We start from the raw sequence: 23,172 nt of genomic DNA, 5'->3' as shown, positions 1-23,172 counted from the left end.
TATGTGACTATTTTTGCATTTTTCTCCAAAAATAATAACAAACTGGTAACAAAGGTTATGTATATTATAGGGGCAAGAAATCCAGTTATTACACTGGACCAAACCTCAAGGGTTGGAGGGGTAGTGAAGCCCACTGCTATTCATTTTTGCTCATGTAGTACATGGCGTGGGGTACACTACATAAATATTTTACTCAGCATTGAGTAAATTGTGTCACAACTCAACAGTTGAAGTAATGACCGTGAGCGACTAATTGCTTCAGCAAATACGAAAGACAGTCTGTAATTTCCTTCATGCACTTAATCATATCAATGAAGTAAACGAATGTCAATTATTTTATTATGTTTGCTAACAAGCTTTTAGTCATGTCCTCAAGTTCACTTTGTAGTGGCCTCTAGGAATATGATCACGATCATGATAATACATAGAGGCACTACTGAACTATGTCATTGAAAATAGAGACGAATTTCATAGTTCTAGTCCAATAAAACAGCACTTACTGTGGACGTTTCGAAATCTGTCAGATTTCTTTGTCAACACAGATGTTGTTGTGACGACCTTCTGTGTACAACTCGTTGTTGCTTAGCAACTCGGTTGCCACTTAGTTTCTTCAGGAGATCGTCAAATCAGGTTACTGGTATATCGGTAAGCCACCGGCACCGACCAGTACCTTAATTTCAGCTCTCACCATCCGCTACACCAGAAATTAGGTGTTGTTCGCACGCTCTTGGATAGGAAAAATAAGATCATAACTGAAGATCGAGACAAGGAAGAAGAGAAAGTCACCATCAAAAATGCGCTTAGTAACTGCGGCTATCCTTTTTGGCAGTGGCGTAGATTTCTTTTTGACATTGGGGGGGGGGGTGGGGTTGGAAAAAAGCAGCACTTTTTGGCGACAGATTAAGTTTATTGAACAAATGCGCGCGAAGCGCGAGAAAAATTTTGCCATTTTGATGCTAAATTGGTGAAATATGGTGCAAAAGTGTGATAAATTCGCGCGTAGCGCGGAAAGTTTTGCAATTTTAGGGCTAAAATGGCCAAATATAATAATAATAATAATAATTTGATCAGAAACCCATATACAGGTCTCAACATTGGGGGGGGGGGATGATTGCATGGACCATCCCCCCTGGCAAAATATTGGGGGGTTTATTTGTTCAGGTCCCGTGGATTTAAAACTCCCGCCACTTGACAATAAGGCTATTGAACAGTGCAGTGGTTGTATACAGCTCGCTCACGCATATCAATATACCAATCCCTTGCCTTTTGTTGATAAACATTGAGGTCAACTCATCTATATTTTACTTCATGATTAAACTCAGCTGATGACATCTGTGTGAGGACTGAGTACAAGACTTTTTGACAAATGTCCGGAAGCATTAGATTTTGTAGTGACGGTTTTTTTTCCTTTCCAGATTATTTTGGTTATTGGTGGTGTTGGTAGCATTGTCCGGATTGACGTACCAAATATTCCGTTCTACTAAAAAGTTCATTGAGCGACCGACTAACACCAAATTTGCCTATACATACGAAGACGAATTGGATTTCCCAGCTGTAACTTTCTGTAACACGAATATGTTCAGGTATTGTAAATCATTAAGGGCTCGGATAGCGGCGTTTTCACACGTATTTTTGTGGGACCTCAGACATATCGAATTGCATTTTTTAAATAAGGAATGTCCTAATATAATAATTTTGATTTTTTCAAATTCGCGATATAATACACATTTTATGGTAAATGATTAAAAATTAATATTTTTGAAATTGTATAAATTTAATGACACGTATTTAACTGTATGTAGCTGGGATGAAACGCCAAAAACCTGAAAAATTGGATCTTTTGGGGAAAAAATCTATTTCTTCAATATGAAAGGTCAAAAAAATTGTCAATTGATCGTCGGCTTTTCATTCCAGCTACAAAAGCTTCCATTTTACACAAGAGGTAAATGCAAGTGTGCACGGATTATTTGAATAGAGGTTATCCACTTCACTCATGTGTGACTTCTAACAAAAGGCGCTGGTTCCCGTAGTATTCTTCAATCAAACCAATTCAATGCACGACCTCGGAGTTACCTGCATGACTTTGGCGGGCTATTTTGAAACAGTCATGGTTGCACATGCATGTACTTTCTTTTGAAAGTCCTAAACAAGGTATAGCAGTCGTTGATAGGATATGCAGCTTATAGAACACGGAAAACCTCTATTGAGGCCTCATCCATCCCCCATTGGCTCCATTCAACCAATCATTGTTCATCGTAATATCAAAAATACTGTCCATGTAAGGTAACGTAATTATGTACATTTTGTTCAAAATATATGACTCCAAAAGCAATTTAAACGTACATGCTAAATTAAATGCCAATTAACAACAACATAATTATTATGCAACAGTTGTTTGAAATGGTCACAATGAATGTTGTATATATCAAACAACTGTTGCATTTTGTTATTGCTCCAGAGCATTACAGAGCGAACAACAAACGGAATTTGAATAATGCATCATTATTTCCGGGTATAGCTTCATGTACCAAATAACTATATCAACATTTTCTTTATACGCAGGTTGGATAAATTGGCACACGAGTACGGTGGCTGGATAGACCTTTGGTTTACTGGTTTGCTCCAAATTCGAAAGTTCTTTAGTCAACTTGGACTGACAAACAGAAACGAAAACATTGATATTCCTGATAACTACGCAGGAAATGTGTCACTTTATGAATTTATTCTGAAAAACGGACACGAAAAGAATGACACCATTAAATTGTGAGTACTTTCAGTGCTGAGCAATCCCGTGTTTTGTTTTACGATATTCTTATAATGAATAGTTTATAATATTATTCCTTTGTGAAGATTATCATTCATCCAAGTAATAATATTTGAACTACAATCTAGGCAACTGGACGTTTTTGAGTGGGACATTGACCTGTGGAGGGAATGTTGTTGCAAAACGCAAGTACCAGCATAGACGAGCCAGCACTGGTTTGTGGAGACTTGGCCGTCTATACCGTTTTTGGATAGCTTTTGACAACAAGAATGTTAAAATCTTGGACAGAGAAAATAGATGGTATTAGAGAGGGGCGAAGCGATTCATGTGAAACGGGAGGAACCTAAATTTAATAGAAGAAGCGGCCTACGTCATAACTAGGACGGAGCCTACAGTTTGTCGATCAGGAATATACCTCTTAGGTTACCTCGAAGGTGACTTGTGATATAACAACATCCGCTACATAGGTCCTTGATCTTTTACCGCAAGAAGATCAGTAGGGCTGATGATGCGTTCAGGATCGATCGTGAAACTTTGCCCCTAACAAACGGAAGTACAGTTTGTAGATTTTAGTTCAAATATTATTATTATTATTATTATTATTATTATTATTATTATTATTATTATTATTATTATTATTATTATTATTATTATTATTATTATTATTATTATTATTATTATTATTATTATTATTATTATTATCATTATCATTATCATATTCTATATATTTCATTAAAGATGTCTTTTTAATGGCGAAGAGTGTAGCCCTGCGAATTTCACCACAACAGTGACGAATTATGGAGTATGTTATACATTTAATTCCATTTTATCAGGAAAATCACTTCCAGTAAAAACGCCAGGTACATGTTCTAACGTCATATCATTATAATGAAATATTATTTGGAGTCATTTAGTATTTTTGGTTTACTTTGTTGCATTTTATTTAATGTTGGTTAATTAAATGAGGTCAGCAACTAGTTCAAACTGTTGCGATTTGGTAGTTCACAGCATCTTGCGAATGTTAGTGTGCTTTGGCAAAAATTCCATTGATCATTTCATAGCGAGGATGTAGAAGAATGCAAATATCACATATATATACTTTTGTAGGTTCTGTGGTTCTTGAGTTATGTTGTAAGGAAGGCTGAAACGACAACACTTTTGTAAAACGTACATAACTCGTTAACAGCAATAAGTCAAGCAAGTTTTTAAAGTATATGATTTGTCGAATGAACTTTTGCAAAACATCAAAGTGTAATTTTTCAATAATATATTGATTTAGATAATGAAAATCTATTTTCGACCAACAATACCTAGTCTACCCTTAAACCGTCCCCTAGTAAAAGCTAGTCAACCACTGGGGTTTGAATATTTAAGAAACTGTATTTTGATTTGACTCAAAAACAGAAGACGAAGATGTGAGTTCAGTTAGACTCTTCCCACACAGTTCAATAGTTTTAGCAATAATTATAATAAAAACCTTAAATAAAGAAAGTCCGCACATAAGTGACGCGCACGGAGTTTGTATTATATCTATATCATAGGCTTAGGAACAAGGAGGGGGCTTGCAGGGGCTCAGCCCCCTCAATAATTTTAGTCTGGGGCTCAGCCCCTTCAATAATCCCAGATAAAGTAAAACAATGTGACAAGATACCGGGTACAGAGATCTGAGGACAGTGATGTCATACTTGGAACATAAGTATTAATATAAAGTAAGAGATTTAGATAACCTGATAGGTAATGAATTCCAGATTTTGGGAGTATAATATGAAAAGGTGTGATTAGAGGCTGATTTGAGAGACTTGACTGTTTGGGTTTCATATGGCAGCAAGTGATTGAATAACAACATAATGAAAAACAAAACTATAAATATATGAAATGATTAACATCATTGGCATAAACAACAATATAAATTATGTAGAAATTAGCAGGCAAATTGAGCGACAACATTGTTGAATTATTAACACATAATAGTCATGACATATGTTTCTTTAGAGAAAGCACGTCTATCAGAAATTGACCATATTGGCATAAACAACAGCATAAACGATGATATAGAATTTAACGGGCAAATTTAATTATTAACACATAGTAGTTTTGACATACAGGGTTCAAAAGAAATAACTCCCTCCTTAAAATTACAAAACATTTCTTTGCATAACTTTGCTACGCTCCCAATTTTTGTTGGTCAAATTTAGATTATAACATTCACCAATAGAGAGTTCCCGTGTTTTGGGTTACCCGCCATCTTGGAGGGAAACCTAAACTCCGTTTACAATTTTCAGAATACCAACACTCGCGCAATAATTAGCAAATGTTATTTTGTAGAATGTAGCACCAATAGGGTCATTGACCAAATCAAAGGAATGAGGAATACGGCGGTTCGAATCACGTTATAAGCACTATTGTAGTCCGTTCCGCTTGAAAACACGGGAACTCTCTATCCGGGTCACTACTTATCTGTGCAGCTCCCCAAAGTCCATTGGGTGAAGAAACTTTTAAATACCCAAAAAACTAAACACGAATTTTGAAAGCAGAAGGAATTCGGAGATCCCGGAGAAAGCTTGCGAGAGCGAGGGTACCAAGTACACATACAGTCCAACTCCCTCTCCCAATTTTGATGAGGTTTGGCTTAGCAAATCACTAAATTATACTCATTTTATTTTTTATTTAGGTCAGGCCAGAGGATTAAGCGTACTTCTTGATGCGGAACAAATACATCATGTAGCAGCACCTCGTGAAAATGCAGGCTTTAAAGTGTTAGTTCATCCTAAAGATGAATTTCCAAATTTACAGGATTTTGGTTTGGAATTAGAGCTTGGCACACATTCTGCAGTACGCATAGCAACCAGAATGGTAAATAGTATCCCAGTGACAAAATTGAAAATAAAAAGCTTATGATTTTCATCCACATTTTTAGCTCATCAAATCACCGTGCTCCGAAATGTAGAGACTACCACATTGTTTGAGTACTTTAATAGATATGCTTCTTGAACATTCAAGTTGAAAATTGGACTGCAAATGAACCTATTCCAGAACAGGTGAAACTATGTATTCCTGGTATTATTCTTACAAGATGGTCAATCTGTGACGAAACAAACAGTGGTGTAATCAAGCTAAATCAGTCACAAGGGGTTGCTCAAATTCAATAGGGTTTTCTGCAAAATGCAGCTTTGCAAATGCTTTTTACAATCCCATAAGAAACTGAAAATTGAATATGTCCTACTTCAGATTGATTTTGCTTGATCACACCACATATGAGCCTCTGTCCCTTATTTGCAGCTGGTCATTTTGCCCCGACCCTATGGAACTTGCGTAGAAGACGGAACGCTGAAACCAACATATCTGAAAGGCAATTATACCAAATCTAAATGCTTATTGGAATGCGAAACAGACTTCATAGCCAAAAACAAAAGCTGTAAATGCAGGACCTATTACATGCCAGGTAAGAATTGTCACCAGTTTTCAGTCAGACGAGCATCGAAAATCCTTTTTTATGAGCGCGTTTACAGATAATTTCTATAATATATTCCATCATATACCAAGGCTCACGTACTGAATCTTTGCATACGAATTTTACTTGAACCGAGCACATCGTTCACACCAGGTAAATAATTATTGTGTATAGGCAGTGAACGAACCAATATAAATACGGCATGCAGCAAGGCTCTGCCGGCTGCTGCTATTTCAAGATAAGCTCAATTCATACTCCGCGCTCGGTGAGCGATTGGTTAAAAACCAATCATTGGCTAAAAATCAATCGCTTATAGCTCATAATGTAATTAATTCAGCTTTGAGTTGTCTTTCAAAATATCCAGGCAAAATTCTATTGTTGGACGTCGAGTGTCTCAATGTCTGTATAGTATTGAAAACGCAAGTGACAATATGCCTTTTCTTCATCACAAATCCTGGGTTGCATTGAGATTAAGCTAGTGACGACCGTCATTTGACTAAATGTATGGTGGGGTATATTCTTTTGATATTCAATATATGATTATATATCTCAAATACTTGAATATACCCCGTTATTTTTGGTATAGGTAAAAACCTATTGATTGACTTGCAGTTCGATATAATGTATTGAAAGAATATGTTAAGCTCCTATCTGTGCCTTAAAATTCCAGTCTGTACCTTTTCTTAACTTGGTAACGTTGAAGATGCGTAATTAGCATGCGCAGATCGTAAAAATTAGTTATTTCAGCTGACGAATGGCATTCGCAGTGGGAATGAAACGTATCTATATATCGTACAGGTGGTGTGCTTTGCCTGAGTCGCTCAGCCCCATATCTCGAAACTATTAACCACGGCGGTACAAAATCGCCATGTGTGTAGAACTAGTGGATTCGCCTCGCCCTACTACATGTATCTTGGCAATTTCTGACAAGAAGATTATAGGAATGATGACGCTGTGCCGAGATGCTTTTAAATTCAATGACTAACTTGGATACAACTCTTTTCAATAAATGAACAGTTTGTTTCCAAGAGGGATTAAATCCATTTAGTTAAATAAGGTTGTTGCATTTCTGTGGTGAAGTTTATTTTCATATAAAAGATACTATAATTATGTTAAGCTTAAAACCTGTTTGGTTTCAGGTTTTATATTTTCACTGTATTTTCTATGTATTTGTTTATTTTTATTAACAATTATTGACAATTTTGGACATATTTTTTTTGCTGTTGTTGAAAAAGCAACAGACTATTTCGTTTGTTTGCAATATAAAAAATAATCCCATTAATTTTACTTTTTCTTGATTTTATTTTATTAAGAATATTTCTATCAATGTTATATACGATAAAAGCACCATATTTGCACCATTTTGGCTTAAAAGTAGATTATATTTAAATTTACGAACATTTCCGAAATTTTCAAAAACTACCGAGGGTAAATAACACAATTTCAATTTAGTGGATTTAATCCTTTTTGGCAACAAGCTCTTCGAATAACTTTTAAAAATCCATCATGCTACTTTCGGTCGGAGATGACCATGAGTTCATCAATTGGCCACTACCCTATACCAGTGATCACCGTAACATTTGAGGAAGTTGATGCGTCCTAATATTTCACGAAAGATGTACTAATTTTGAATGTGATAATTTGGAATTCTATTGAATTTTGTTTTAAAGCTATTGCTTTTTACAAAAATTATATATATTTCATTTTTCAGGTAGTGAACCATTTTGCAATCCACGAGAGCTGATAGAGTGTTTCCATGTTGCGAGAGGTATGCAAGAATCGCTGATATTTGAAATAAAAGTAAAAAAAAAACATTCCAAACTTAGGATTGTCACAGTCATTTAGAAAAGTGTTTAGATAGGTGTCTTTCACATTCCAGATATTCCTATTTCGGTACCCTTTGGACCCATCTTCAGCAGACGACTTTCCTTCCATATACACCTTTGTTCCATAACCATTAACGTATAGGACACTTTTTGTTTTTGCTATAGCCCCCGAATGAAATGTATTTAATAATGTTTGTACTCACTCAGGTAGCATTTTGTGTGAATTTTACATCCGAACTAAGTGCTATTCTTTTTTATGGTCATTTTAGTGTCTAAAATGGTCCAAAATGAGGGGTTTTCAATATTACCGTCCATTTCTAATCGTCAGCCCCATAGACTTTACATGTAATACAAAAAGGCTCATAAAAATTCAATAGCATCTAGTTCGAATGTAAAATTCACACAAAATGCTTTTTGAGTGATTACAAAGATAATTAAATACTTTTCATTCGGGGGCTATGTGGAATTTTTTTTTAAATATATTCCTTGTACAATGACATTTCACAATAAAATGTCCATTAGAAACAAAGGTGTTTAGGCACCCAACTTGCATCATGTAATGAGGGGTCATATAATGAGAGGTCATATAACGAGGGGTCATGTGGAGACAAGAAATCAAAAAATAAGTCGACATTGGATGAATGATCTCTGACAACAAAAAAAGCGCGATTTGGACAAAATGCGGTTTAGAAATAAAATAGCCACTAACTTAATGTTCTACAGTAAGCCAAAAATTAAGGTACCAGTGTTCACCCCTGTATATCCTAAACAAAGACAGATATGTCATAATTGAAACCAGAAACCAACAGATGAATCTTTTAGCTCGAATTTAAGGCCTCATTTGTTGAAATTGTTCAAGAAATAAAGACATGACGATCCAAAACCCAAGGAAGATTCCAATTTAAAAGTTGCAGTTTGCTCCATTGCATGCCATATTGATTTGTACACAACGCATTCGCTAACAAGAGAACTAGCGCCGTGCTTCCATTGATAAGCACGTTAACACTAGCGTCGTGCTTTCATTGGTTAAAACACAAAAGTGCAAGTTTTGATTTCGTTTCTTCATTCGGTTTTATATCACCGTTTCTTTAATTCTCAACCAATTTCAACAAATAAGGTCTTAAATCAGAGCTAATGAGTACAGGTATTGGCTGTTTGTTTTAATTTTGACATATTTGTCTTTATTTAGGATATACAGGGATAAACACAACTGATACACTAATTTTTTGGCCTACTGTATAATGTTCATTCAATATAACTATGACATAACATTACCCATTTCCCTTCAAATTCTTTTTTTTGCCAAGGATTACACATGTTAATGTCGCATCATGATATTTTAATGTTTTTGTAAGAGTCGGTCAATTGCCAAAAAATCCGCAAAACAAGTATGTGTTTTGCATTGCAAACGAAAACAAAATCTAGTTCTATAGGGTTATAAACCACTAATATGCCTGGGCGATGCATGGAAAAACAGCCATAAAAGTACATTTTGCTTCGAAATGGTATAGTTTCTCTCATTATACGACATTAATTTTTTGTTGTAATATTACCAAAATTCATCCCTTTTTAGTAAATATTCGCCCTACCTAATTGTAACTTTCAGCTTTGAGGTCTGGTCTACGTATGGTGAGTTTTTGATCATTTGGCATCTAAATCATCAAATTTCACCTGATATTGGTGGCGTTTAACTGTGAGAGCTACGTATATGAGAAAATTCCGCCCGAAATTAGCAATTTTCTTATTGAAAACCGTGTATTAGATAATTAGTGGTATGGAACCATAGAAACCCCACACTAAAAGCATCAAGTTTTATTATAGCATCTGTTCTTTATTACTGACTCAGATAAATTCGTTGTTTTATTCATGATTATTCAGATGAATTTAACGGAATCAAAGACGCTGTTTGTGATTGCGAGGACTCTTGTAAACAGACTGTATATATGACGACAGTATCACAGTCTACTTTCCCTTCGTACAGTGTCGCTCTTTCCTTGGAAATTTTCAGCGACACGACTTACCTCGAAGAAGCTTTTAGAGCAAAACTCATGTAAGTCATTGTAAAATATCTTATGACCACACAGAGGTCAAGTTCAATATTGCCCCGATTCGGTTAAAAACACAAGCAATGTCTAGTCATAAGGATGTGTTCCTCTAGTCATAAGGATTCAGAAAAAATATAGTTTGACCTATCTACGATGTACCGTTATGGAGTTATGAGCAAAAATGTAATATTATGACGTCATAGATCTAATTTTGGCATCACATGGAGAAAAATTGAAAAATACTCCGATTTTGTTGAAAATCATCTCAAGTAACTGGCCTTTCCATGATAAATCAGAAAAATAATAGTGTAGGATGTTTCATTACCTCAGAAACACATTAAAATCGACAATACCTATTGAGTCGCATTGAGTTGTAATTGAATCAATTTGACCTTGACAAATTGTTGTGTTACCTGGCCAAGAAAGCACCCACGACAGTTAAAACTGTCCTTTTTCTGATTTCTTGCAACAAGACAAATAATTTGAGACCAGTTTCATCAAAATCAGAGCAAATTTCATTAACCCCCAGCGGGGGCAAAATTGCACCTATGACGTCACAATGTTACTCTTTTGCCCATAACTGCATAACCGTACATCATAGATAAGTCAAAGTATACTTTTCTGAATCCTATACCCGTGGATCACGATGGTGTAAGTTTTGAATAGGTCTGAGTAGTTTTGAACTTGATCCTCTGTGCAAAGTTAAATGACTTTTTCTACTAGATTGAGGGTACTGTTAAAATGCCTCCATAGCCTAGATTAATTAGCACTATAATAGTATAAGTACAATTCATCTGTCAAATATGACAACTTTAACATGATTTTCACTATTGTAGTGCATGTATTGAAATCAATTGCACTAGAACAACTTCATAGTTGAAGGGTCTCCAATATTTAGAGAATAAACGACAGTAATTTTTGTTTTTACTCTCCTCTACCGTGTACTAAGATAAAGAGGCAAACGACTTTATAATCATCATCATTATCATCATCATCATCATCATCATCATCATCATCATCATCATCATCATCATCATCGTCATCATCATCATCATCATCATCATCATCATCATCATCATCGTCGTCGTCGTCGTCGTCATCGTCATCATCATCATTATCATCATCATCATCATCATCATCATCATCATCTTCACCGACCTCGTCATTGTCGTCATCATTATTATCGTTTATCATAATGATTATCAACAACAAAATTAAGCTATTGTGGTTGGTGTACCTCAGGGATCAACATTGGGTCCATACTCTTTATCGTCATAGTAATAGTTTTATAGCACATTTTTTTTACTTGTTTGCAGTGGCCGTGCTTACAGAACGTTTGGGGCTAAATCCTGGGAATTCATGGAATATAAAATTCGGATCTGGTTAAGCACCAAAAGAGACAAGAATGGTAAAAGCCTTCAGGATTCCTTTCCAGAGTCTTTTGAATTCATCAACGATAACGTGACCAATATATTCTGGTCGATGCAGTATGATCTGTATTATAACCTAGTTGAACACATTTTTCATGAAGTAAAATATTATGGTGGACGCTCCACTAACGCATCTTACGGTTCTGAAATCTACAAGGAAATATTGGGGACTTTAACATATATCTATGTACATTCTGGACTATTGAAGGATCGTTTTGGAAAGGGTCTTATGCAGGAGTATTATTCCAAAACACGAAATATATCTTTTGACGCGTTTATAGATATTGTCTTTTACGATTATAACGTTGAAGGTGCGTTTTATACTGGCGTTCAAGAAGTGTATAAAAGTACTTACGATACATTTCTCAAACAAGGAACAGCATTATATGAAGACACAGATCTCTTAGGGTTGACAACACAGTACCTTCGGTAAGTACGCAATGTTATTTTCATTTCCAAGCTTTAAGTGGAAAGGTCAAATGCTTTTATGGGATTTACATGCAGGGTTCAACATCGTAAAAATGGTTTCAATGTTTTGTCTTTGAAAAATCATACAAAGTAAGAATATCTTGGATGTTTCCTTACTTAGGTAACAGGTTGAAAGAGATCGATCGCCATTGAGCTCTATTGACCATAACTAATTTTGCGATGTTACCTATGTAACGAAACACCTACAATCTTGAAAAAAAAAAGAGTTGGCACACTTTTGGTATATCTCTGTCCCCGGTCTCCCAATTCAATGTTGGACCATTGCAAGCCATGTTGTCAACATGTCCGTTAGACCCTCCAACATTGAAAGATAGGGAGTGTGTAAGAGCGAGAAACTAAGTCTCATTAGTCTGTGCTTCACATAATTTTGCTATGCATAGCTCTTCTTATGCATAGCTAGTCTAGGTAGAACGAAGGAGAGTTGGTGTACGCCAAAGTGCAAATCTTTCCCAAAAAGATATATATTTTTCTGTGGACTTGCTGAAGTCTGGTTTATAAATCAACACGTCTGTCAATGTAAGTAGAAAAGCAGAAAAGTAGAAATATAATAAACTGTTCTTGAAGAAAGTAAGTGTATGGTGAAAGCAGCACGTTTTGTAAATTGTCATCTGTGCTAGGATTTTGTACTCAAAGGATTATACAAATTTACAGTGGTATCCATGGGATATAATTTTGGATATCGTCAATCATATATACCTTTCGCCAATGAAAGAGAGAATCGATCGATATACCCTGTTTTTGTATTTAATAAAAGTTTCTTGATTTGAGAGCCAAAGTTTTTCGAAAAACTTTGCTTCGCGGTCGAGAAACCTGGTTTTCGATCGAGAAACCAGGTTTTCAAAAACTTAGCTAATCAAATGTTGTTAAACCAGGTTATATCACAAGTATTTCGATTTGCAAAGCAAAGTTTTTGAAACTCGGTTTTTCGCCGAAACCTGGGTTATCATAGGCGTGTGGAATCGCAACCCTTCTAATGCTCCCGTAACTACGATATATCAAAATACTTTGCAGTGATTTACCCTGTTCACTTATTCATTCATAGGGATAACATGGTCCATGTCGATATATTCTTTGGAGATCCGAAAGTGGAACATATCACAGAGCAAGTCGACTACGAAATTTTTCAATTCATTTGTAAGTACAATTTCACCACAAAGTATATATTTTGTTAGTACTAATTATTGTATTCCGACTCTCTAAATACAGTTAAACTCAGCTAAACACAGCCTGGTGTCGAGAAACAGTAACAGAGCGTAACCAGTATTTTAATATAAGGGGCAAAGCCAAATATTCGACCCATTTGTCAATTTTTTGTCCCATTTTTGGTCATGTAAGGACACTTTAGGGATCAAATCAAAACTTGACCACCGATTGCCCGCCGGTTCTGGGCGGTTCCGTCCGATTCTAGATATCCACAGGAATATTATAGGTCTGTCACACTACACCGAATAGGTCTTCCGTACAAGAAACGGATGGTATTTTAGTAAATCCCTTGTTGTTCGTCAATGATCGTTTTATGTTCTTTTTATGTCCTGCTATCATCCGCCAAATGCGTTTCGTGTTAGGTGATGTTCGTTAAGTCCGTCGGCAAGTTTTGTGCATGCACAAAACTTGAAACGGAGTGTACCGAATACACATGTTCGGTATTTATCCGATGTGTGTCGTCGTATGGTGCTGCATATTGCCGGAGTTTGTTCGCTCTACTTTCGTTCATGTTCGTTCTTTGTTCGTTGCACTCGGCCCGTGTTCGTTGCAAATACGTTCCTGTGAGGCCTCCACCACCGGATAGCATATTTTTGCATTCGGTGATGTACGTTGACCCAGACCGTGTTAGTGTCACACTACACCGGATTGGTCTTCCGTATAAGAAACGGATGGTATTTTAGCAAATCCGTTAGTGTTCGTCAATGTTCGTTTTATGTTCTTCATATGTCCTGCTATTATCCGCCAAATGCGCTTCGTGTTAGGTGATGTTTGTTTAGTCCGTCGACAATACGTTTCAAGTTTTGTGCATGCACAAAACTTGAAACGAAGTGTGCCGAATACACATGTTCGGAAGTTGTCCGATGTGTGTTCGTACTGTTCTGTATATATACCCTGGATTTGTTCGTTATTCTTTCGTTTATATACCGCAGGTGTTTGCAAGGTTTCGCAGGCGCTTGTGCCGGATGTAGGCCTATGGCGAACATGTGCATCGATCATGGGGGGGCTTTCTGAAGGTGTGTGACGCAATATCATATTTCCCCAATACTTTAGTGACTGACAAGTAGAAAAAAGTGGGAAAGTAGGAAAAGGTTAAATTGTACGTTATTGAGTAGGCCAAGGATAGTATATAGTAAGCCTAAGTATAGGCCTGTGATTATTATAGGCAGTGTTTTAATGTGGTTCCTTGGCCCAAAAACCTGTGAAAATTACTGCCGGCCCGTCGATATGTAGGGCCCGTGATATTTTGTCACCGTAGAAAGTCAGTATTGAAGACGGACTTAGGTCTATTACTGACTTTAACATATCAATCCATGCATGCTTTACCGGAAGTCTTATATCTAAGTGTCAGTGGATCAGTGTAACATTTTAAATTTTGCAAATTCAGTTCGGGCCTTCTTTGTTTTTTTGTTTAAGGCAATAATAGTGTAAAATTTCCAAATTTTCCATTTTTAAAACTAAATTTTTACACAATAGGCCTAGGCCTAATAATGTAAATAGGCCCTACAGTCCCCATGCAAATGGCTTCAATTGGACCTTCATTTTGGACAAGTCTTCCTTTTTGCTTCTGCTATGGACATCCACGTGTTATTTTTAAAACAATTGTTTACATTATACAATAATGGTGAAAACTTTTCAATGGCTTCAATTAGGCTTTCGTTTCACCAATTTGTGGCTGTTTCAAACTAAAATAGTACCCATTAATAGTGCTAAAATTGATCCAAAAAATGACAAATGGCTTCAATTGGGCCTTCATTGTCCAAAGGTTTCTCACCTCTATTGCCCCCGGACGCTGATTGCCCTGATATATCAGATTTGTAGCCCTTTTGTACTTATTAGCCAATATTTGACCATTTTCGTCAAAGTTTGCCCCCTTAAAAGTTGTCTTTCCCCACTTTGTTCACCCTCTGAAAAAGTGCTTGCTACGTCACTGCCTCTAAGGGGTCAAAACCCCTCTCAAACACCCTCTCCTCCCCCCACTTTTCTGATAGGGTGGACGGCCCTGTTGGTGCCACATGCCACGGATTCGCCGGTCATTTGTCGGACGTTGAACGATTGAATATAAAACGCCTGCAGGATTATTAGCGGCCACAACGCATAGAGAGACGAATGGGAATCGGACCCCCAAATCCGGACATTTGTCGGACGTTGACCCCCAAATCCGGTCATTTGTCGGACGTTGACCGATCGAATATAAGACGCCTGCAGGATTATTAGCGGCCACAACGCATAGAGAAACGAACGGGAATCGGACCCCCAAATCCGGTCATTTGTCGGACGTTGAACGATCGGATATAAGACGCCTGTAGGATTATTAGCGGCCACAACGCATAGAGAGACGAACGGGAATCGGACCCACAATCCCACCGAATCTTCTGCCGGACTGGTGATTTTTCCACCGAATAAAATATTTTTGTATTCGGTGATGTACGTTGATCCAGTCCGTCGTAGTGTGACAGACCTATAATGAGGTCAGTCGTCACACCCTGGTTAACATGACCGGTTGGTATTATCCAGTGAGTGGAGTGATTTCAAGCTATTTCTATTTCAATTTAGTACAATAGGAAGAATCGAAGAAATAAACAATAAACAATTCAAATTTAATTTGATTTTGCAACAAGACAATTGACACATGACTAAGAAAAATCGATCACCATCTAATACTTTCAAGTATGCGCTATTGTGACCTGATTGTGACCGTGAAATTTCATGTATGCTTTATTGTGATCGCGATATAACATATCGACATTTGTTAATCTCTCCGGTTATGTTCTTAAACCAACCGGCAGTTGCTACTCATGCATTCTTGAATATTCATATACCAATGACCTCTGACAACCGGACGAAACCGCCCGGAACCGGCGGGCAACCGGCGGTCGAGTTTTGATTTGATCCCGTACTTTTTATCCCAGAAAATTTTGGGAGGAGGGGCGGGGGCTATGTATTTTATTAAACACATCGAACTACTTAATTGTATTGACAAATGGCAAATTCTTAATCTTTAATCATTTTTTTCTCTTCATTTTTGCATATGGCTGAATATCATGATGCACTATTGACATTAATGTGTATAAATATAAGAATTAAAAAAATGTGTTCTTTAAATAAATTTTATGTCGTTAGGTGACTGGGGAGGTGCTCTTGGACTCTTTTTCAGTGCCAGTCTTCTCTCGTTTATTGAGACAATGGATTTTTGCTGTTGTCGCCGATATCACGAAAAGAAAAACGTCAAACATTGATACAACTATAATAAATCAGATCAGATTCAGATTCAGATTAAATTTATTTCAAATTCGTGGCCCGTAGGCCAAATTACATGAAATATTACATTTGCAATGTTTACATTAAAAGACATAAAAAACATATAAAATATACATGAAAACACCATAAAATTACTCAAAGAAATTAATTGCACTTGATGAGGCAAAATCTCAGTCACACAGCTCACACACCCCTACATTCTCCACACACACCTTACATACACACACCCCTTACATACACTCACACCCGAGCTATCAGCCCTCCATATACACACACCCCCACACACCACAGATGCACTAAAGAATTTAATTTAATAAAACAGTAATTAATAAATAACATAACAAAATATTGCACATAAATATTTGGACCAGCCAAATTATAAGGGACAAATTCAATACATCAAGATAAAATGCTGTCATAAAATCACAGTTAAACACACCAGCTGAATATGAACATGATGAGATGCACTAATTAAGTAGATGAGTGAGATAGGGTATTGAGCTGTTCCCATATCTTTTTGTTTTGGTTCTGGGGACATGATACTTATTGCACTGCCTAAGGGTCATATTGTGGGTCCTTATATTGTGGGGAAACCATTCTGAGTACCTATCAGATTCAACACATTTTTGAGCAAACTGTGTACAGAGATGTAGTCTTCTATCATTCAAAGTTTGGAGTTCCAACTGGTCAAGGGAATCTGTGTAGGATGAGTAATTAGCACCAAGGATAATGCGGCAAGCCCTCTTTTGGATGCGCTCTAATTGATGTGCCTGGTCGTTAGTAATACTACCATGCCAGACAGGGGCTGCATATTCACATGTTGGGCGAACATAACCAATATAAACAGAGACTAGGTCACCAGTTGGAACACCAAAGCGTTTGAGACGTGAGAGCATGTACAACCTTCGACTGCTTTTTGATACCATACTGTTAACCTGAGACTGCCAGCCAAGATTGGACTGGACAGTCAGGCCCAGGAGCTTAGTCTCAGACACCACCTCAAGCTCAATCCCAGCAATGCGAAGACTAGGAGGGGCGGGTGGTTCCCTCATGAAACAAACCTGCATCACCTTGCACTTACTCGGATTGAGCTTGAGATGATTGTCTTTTGCCCAAGCATCCAAGTCCTGAACATCAGGTCCAATCTGGCTGACTTGTTTAGCAGGACGAACCTCTCCAAGGGTGAGATCATCGACATACTTAAGGCTTTTAGTCAGAGACTCCTCAGAAGCATTGTTGATTACACCAAGAAATATGATGGGGCCCAGCTTAGTGCCTTGTGGGACACCACATGAGAGAGTTTCCCATTCTGACAGGGCAGAGTGGTACTGCACCCGTTGACGACGAGCTGTGAGGAAGTTAATAATCCATGACAGTAACTCGCTTCTGACACCAAGCTCGTAGAGTCTCTGTATAGCTAAAGTATGGTCGATGCAATCAAATGCCTTGGAGAAGTCCGTCACAACTAGGGTTCCTACAGTTCCTCCTTTGTCTGTACCTTTGAAAAAAACATCAAGAATTTCAATTAGACAATGAGAAGTAGACGACCCTTTGATACTACCATATTGGTTGCGGTCAATTGCACTAGAAATATCATCAAGCACCCAATTTGCAACAAACCCCTCACATACTTTTGCCAAAGGGCAGTCAATGAGATTGGCCTTAGTTTTGAGATTGTAGCAGGGGTTTCCTTTGGAATTGGGGCAATTGTTGCATCTTTCCAAACTTGGGGACCATTCCATCTTTTAAAGATGAGTTGAATATATCTGTTACTGGGATGCTAAACTCACAGGCAAACTCACTAATCAACCTCCCAGGAAGACCGTCAGGTCCTGCTGCTTTTTAACATTCAGTTTTTTCAGAGCATTGTACATATCCCATACCTGGATCTGAGGTGGCAATCTTGCAGGTAGGAAGGCAGGCAGCTCCTGTGGGTTGATTGGAGGTCTACTTTGTGAGACTGAGGCAAAATTATCATTTATAGCCCTTGCAATTGCTTTTTCATCATTTTGCTGGACACCAGGGACTGAGATAATTGGCCTTTTCTGGCATTTGTTAGTTATTAGTTGGATTCCCTTATGCCAGCCTGATGGATCACTTGACTTGAGGTTCTGAATGCGATCTTTGTAGTAAAATTTCTTCGCTTGATCAATGGCACGACTAACCTTATTGCGGAGAAAGCGCCAGAGAAACATTTTCTTCTCAGCAAAAGCTACCTGACGTTTCCTGATTAGGTTTTTAATCTCAGGAGTGATCCAAGGTTTATCCTCGGAATGTAGTTTGATAACACTACCACACCACTTTGAATTATTTCTCGTCACTTTAATAGATATCGGTACCAGTCTGTTTGTTTGCTTGTATCATTCTAGAATTTATGAATTCATGGTGCCTTTTATTTTTCACACCAAAGAAAAAAATGTATTTGTAGCCTATAAAATCTGGCAAGATGTTTCCAACATTATTAGGCTATGGGTTCCCCAGACCTACTCACAAATGACATTGATTTTGTAATGGGAAAATCAAGATCTTATCAGAAGGTGCAAAAAAAATCACCAAGCTTGGTGACAAAATGAATAGTGTTCTATTATAGGTAGCACTAACCATCAAGATCGTAGGTGTTAGTCTTTTGCTGAAGCACCGTAGGAGCATACTACACCACTTTTGTCTTGACCCAGAAGTGTGCTCCACACAATGTAATTTTTTTTCCTGCTTCATTTTAAAAATAAAATATCAACTTATGTGACAAAGATGACGAAGACAGAACATTATTTAGCGCTGTTTAAAAGGCTCTGTATTAATTTCCTTTTATTATAAATAGAGAGGGCGACATATCTGCTGTGTCCTAGCATGACATCAGTCAATATGAGACATTAAAAATTAAATATTAAATACGAGGATCCAGAGGATACATGCCTGAGAAAATACCGGTATATAATAAATAAAGAAATGGAGCTCAGACAAACTAGCATTATAATAAAGGAGAGAAAAAATCAGAACCGTTCGGATTCGAACCAGCGCCCACTGACGATAACATGTCGTTCAGCTCACCACCACACGCCACAACAGCTCATGATGGATCTGCCGGCGAATTGAGCGCGTAATGATTTTATTCTCTCGTAAATGTCTCACGGCCAATGTAAATTAATTATAAATAGAGAGGGTGGCCTATCTGCTGTGTCCTGGCAGGGCATCAGTCAATATGAGACATCAAATATTAAATGCGAGGATCCAGAGGATATATGCCTGAGAAAATATATAATAAATAAAGAAATGGAGCTCAGACAAACTGGCATTATAATAAAGGAGAGAAAAAATCAGAACCGTCCGGATTCGAACCAGCGCGCACTGACGATTACATGTCGTTCAGCTCACCACCACACGCCACAGCAGGTCATGGCGGATCTGCCGGCGAATTGAACATGTAATGATTTTATTCTCTCGTAAATGTCTCACGGCCAATGTAAATTAATTATAAATTGAGAGGGCGGCCTATCTGCTGTGTCCTAGCAGGAGATCAGTCAATATGAGACATTAAATATTAAATGCGAGGATCCAGAGGATACATGCCTGAGAAAATATATAATAAATAAAGAAATGGAGCTCAGACAAACTGGAATTATAATAAAGGAGAAAAAATCAGAACCGTTCGGATTTCTCTCTTTTATTATAATGTTTGTCTGAGCTCCATTTCTTAATTTTCCTTTATACATACACCAAGGGTTCTACCAGACAGCTCTCAAACTGGGAGCCATTGTGAACTTTTTGGTAGAAACAAGAGAGTTTCCACACATGAAGTTGAGTTCATGAAACGTGGGGCCATTTTGTATTGATCCCGGTGACCGCGGCAGAAGGTCACGAAAGGTCACACAGGAGTAAAAAAAACCCTACACTTTGGAACTTGCTTCCTTTGAATCTGCGTCTTTGTGATTCACTTGGTAATTTCAAATTGACTTTAAAATCTCATCTGTTTAAGATTGCTTATGACAATTATTATTATTATTATTATTATTATTATTATTATTATTATTATTATTATTATTTTTTTATTTTTTTTTTTTAAATTAAAATATCGCCTAGATGAATCTTGTTCATATGTGCCTATTAATTACAGTGCTATTAGAAAAATTATGCAGCGTTCTACATCAAATTTCAATTAACAGTAGAGTTTGAAATACACATGAAAACACACTGTTTGCCAAAGCCTGCATATCCATATCAGGACAGAGGCAATTTAGAGTAATTTGGCCATACTGTCGCCGGCAAAGAGGTTTCAATTATTGCAGGGTTTAATGGCACTTCAAAATTTAATTATAATGCCCAATCAAAGCAACGATTAACTATGCATTATAGTCTGGCTGGCAGTGGGTATGACATTGTTTTGGTGTCCATAGTTTTGTCTTGATGGATGTTGCTTCTCAAGACGGCCAACTTCAAAAATAAATTTACTGGACCTCTGTCAGCATTCGGCATTTTAAGATATTTTGACCTCTGTATGAACTTTGACCCTTCATATCTCAAAATGCCCAATGATAGCAGAGGTCCACTTAACTTATTTTTGAAGTTGGTGGTATTGAGAAGCAATATCCATCAAAAACAAAACTATGGACATCAAAACAAGCTTCTATTTGGCAGCCGGACTATTAAGAGAATTTTATTTCATATCGTGTGTAAGCTTCAGCCTAATGAAACCCAAATGAAGACAATAACTATTAGATACCTAAAAGTACTACGAACTATAAATCGACGGCTCATCGCCATTAGCTTTTGTCTGTTTATTTGCCTGTGATAGTTCGTAATGCATGATTCTCGTGGTACATAATACATTCGAATAGGGCATGCACTGTATTAAAGCGATAATGTACGATATTTTTTAATGAATTTAGTTTATTTTTTCAAATCTGATACTTTGCATACTTGTAATGTTTACACATTGTTACGAGTCGTTAATAACTCAAAGCCAAAAACACCTTTTACCTAGATTCACTGTAGAATGCACAACAAAACATACTGTTTGATTAAGTTAACAAAATTTAAGTCTTTAATGAAAAGTATAGTATGATTGGACAATATTCTGGCATATATAACACGCATGCGTACATCAACATATCACAAGTTTAAATCTATAACGGTTACTTATCCGATCCACTTCTTGTTGATGATGACACTGTTCCGTTCGCTCAAAGTTCCATTAATATCCAGTTCCAACTTTGTAATTATTCCACAGCAATGATATCCTTGGGCAACGATGGTACTCAAAATGATGTTAATTTCACCATTCACACAATACATGAAAACAGGTCTGCCTCCATATCCGCTGTTTCCACTAACATTAACTGATGTGTTATTTCATAAACTAAACGTCAGCTTTTAGAGAAGTTACGCACCTTCTTGTACTCGAAATCTCCTGTATTCACATTACAGCACATACAACACAATTTCCATAATCTCCTTCTATTCCGCCCGTCAGTCCGAACCATCGATAGTCCGAGTTTTAAGCTTACCTAACGCTAACCCTAACCCAAAATCTAACCCTAAACCTAACCCTAACCTAAACCTAACCCTAACCCTAACCCTAAAAATTTGGACTAGCGGTGGTTTGGACTGAAGGTATTTCGGACTGACGGGGAGACCCCTCTATTCCACTTGATAGAATTTAGAAGCTTATTGAATCAGTTATCAGCATGACGACGAAGACCATAACATATTGTTACGAGTCGTACTTGACTCAAGGCCAAAATCACCTTTTACCCGAACACACACGAATGCACAACACAAATACACTGTTTGGTTAAGCTAACAAAATCTAAGTCTTTAATTGAAAGCACGTTATTATTGGTACAATCCCGGGGGGCACTCCAACTTTGGAGGTGACGCGTATGTAGGGCTGTTAAGACCCCCTTTTCAGCGTCGCTGTCACCCAAAGACCCCATATTTTTTTACAAACACATGCTCTGTCACCCGAAGACCCTTATTTTTTTCAATTGATCTGTCACCCAAAGACCCTTACTTGTTCAATTTGAACAGCAACTTTCATTTATCACTGATTTTGTCACTTATTTTGAAAAAACAAAGAAATTTGAAGCCATTTAGAACTAGCAATTCGATTTTCAAGGTTTCTGAGGCGCAATTTCGGCTGTCACCCAAAGATGCCATTTAAAAAAAGGTCATGTTCTCACCCAATGACCCCTTATTTTTTACATTTTGCTCTCACCGAATGCCCAAAATCAAGCTCTCACCCAATGACCCCATATTTTTTACATTTTGCTCTCACCGAATACCCCTTAGTGCGGAAGCGCCAGCCCTACACCTATATCCATTTCAAATTGAAGTGCCCCCCCCCCCCCGGGGGTACAATATATGACAACAAATGCACATACACAATAATCAAATATAATTACTCTTTATCTATTTAGTACTTCGCCAGCATTCTTCTTCTTGGTTCTTGCAATGTTCTGGATGACTGATGTAATATATCCTTATTCACTTGTCCTGCGAAAATCAGCGACGTCCATTGTGCACTTGCATTTATAAATCCTTGCGTATAAAATCCTTATACAAAAATGGTGTTCTCCAAACACGTTTATAACTCCTTGCGCAGTTCTCATACTAAACTCCTTGCGCCGTTCTCCAACACTAAACTCCTTGCGCTGCTTTCTCCAAACTTGGTGCTGTTTCCACCTTTCACACAATATCTTCAGGAAGC

At 37.2% G+C, this 23,172-nt stretch overlaps 1 protein-coding gene across 1 annotated transcript; it reads left to right on the top strand.

Annotated features, from left to right (window-relative positions):
* The first annotated feature begins 1,419 nt into the window (after window positions 1-1,419).
* Window positions 1,420-16,464, top strand: LOC140135834 (uncharacterized). The gene is made up of 10 exons (XM_072157464.1): window positions 1,420-1,583; window positions 2,563-2,763; window positions 3,503-3,624; window positions 5,436-5,617; window positions 6,044-6,206; window positions 7,927-7,983; window positions 9,920-10,091; window positions 11,403-11,945; window positions 13,048-13,139; window positions 16,332-16,464. Exons 1-10 carry the CDS (start codon window positions 1,576-1,578, stop codon window positions 16,445-16,447), a joined length of 1,656 nt encoding a protein of 551 aa, XP_072013565.1. The 5' UTR covers window positions 1,420-1,575; the 3' UTR covers window positions 16,448-16,464.
* The last annotated feature ends 6,708 nt before the right edge of the window (window positions 16,465-23,172 follow it).

This window comes from Amphiura filiformis, chromosome 16 (assembly GCF_039555335.1).
Source record: "Amphiura filiformis chromosome 16, Afil_fr2py, whole genome shotgun sequence".
Taxonomy (NCBI): Eukaryota; Metazoa; Echinodermata; class Ophiuroidea; order Amphilepidida; family Amphiuridae; genus Amphiura; species Amphiura filiformis.
This window is presented reverse-complemented; position numbering and strand designations above follow the sequence as displayed.

Bases quoted from the DNA above. Each gene is read 5' to 3' on its own strand.
- LOC140135834 (XM_072157464.1), top strand. The intron at 10,092-11,402 runs GTAAGTCATTGT...ACTTGTTTGCAG, and splicing joins GCTTTTAGAGCAAAACTCAT to TGGCCGTGCTTACAGAACGT. The intron at 13,140-16,331 runs GTAAGTACAATT...TTATGTCGTTAG, and splicing joins CGAAATTTTTCAATTCATTT to GTGACTGGGGAGGTGCTCTT.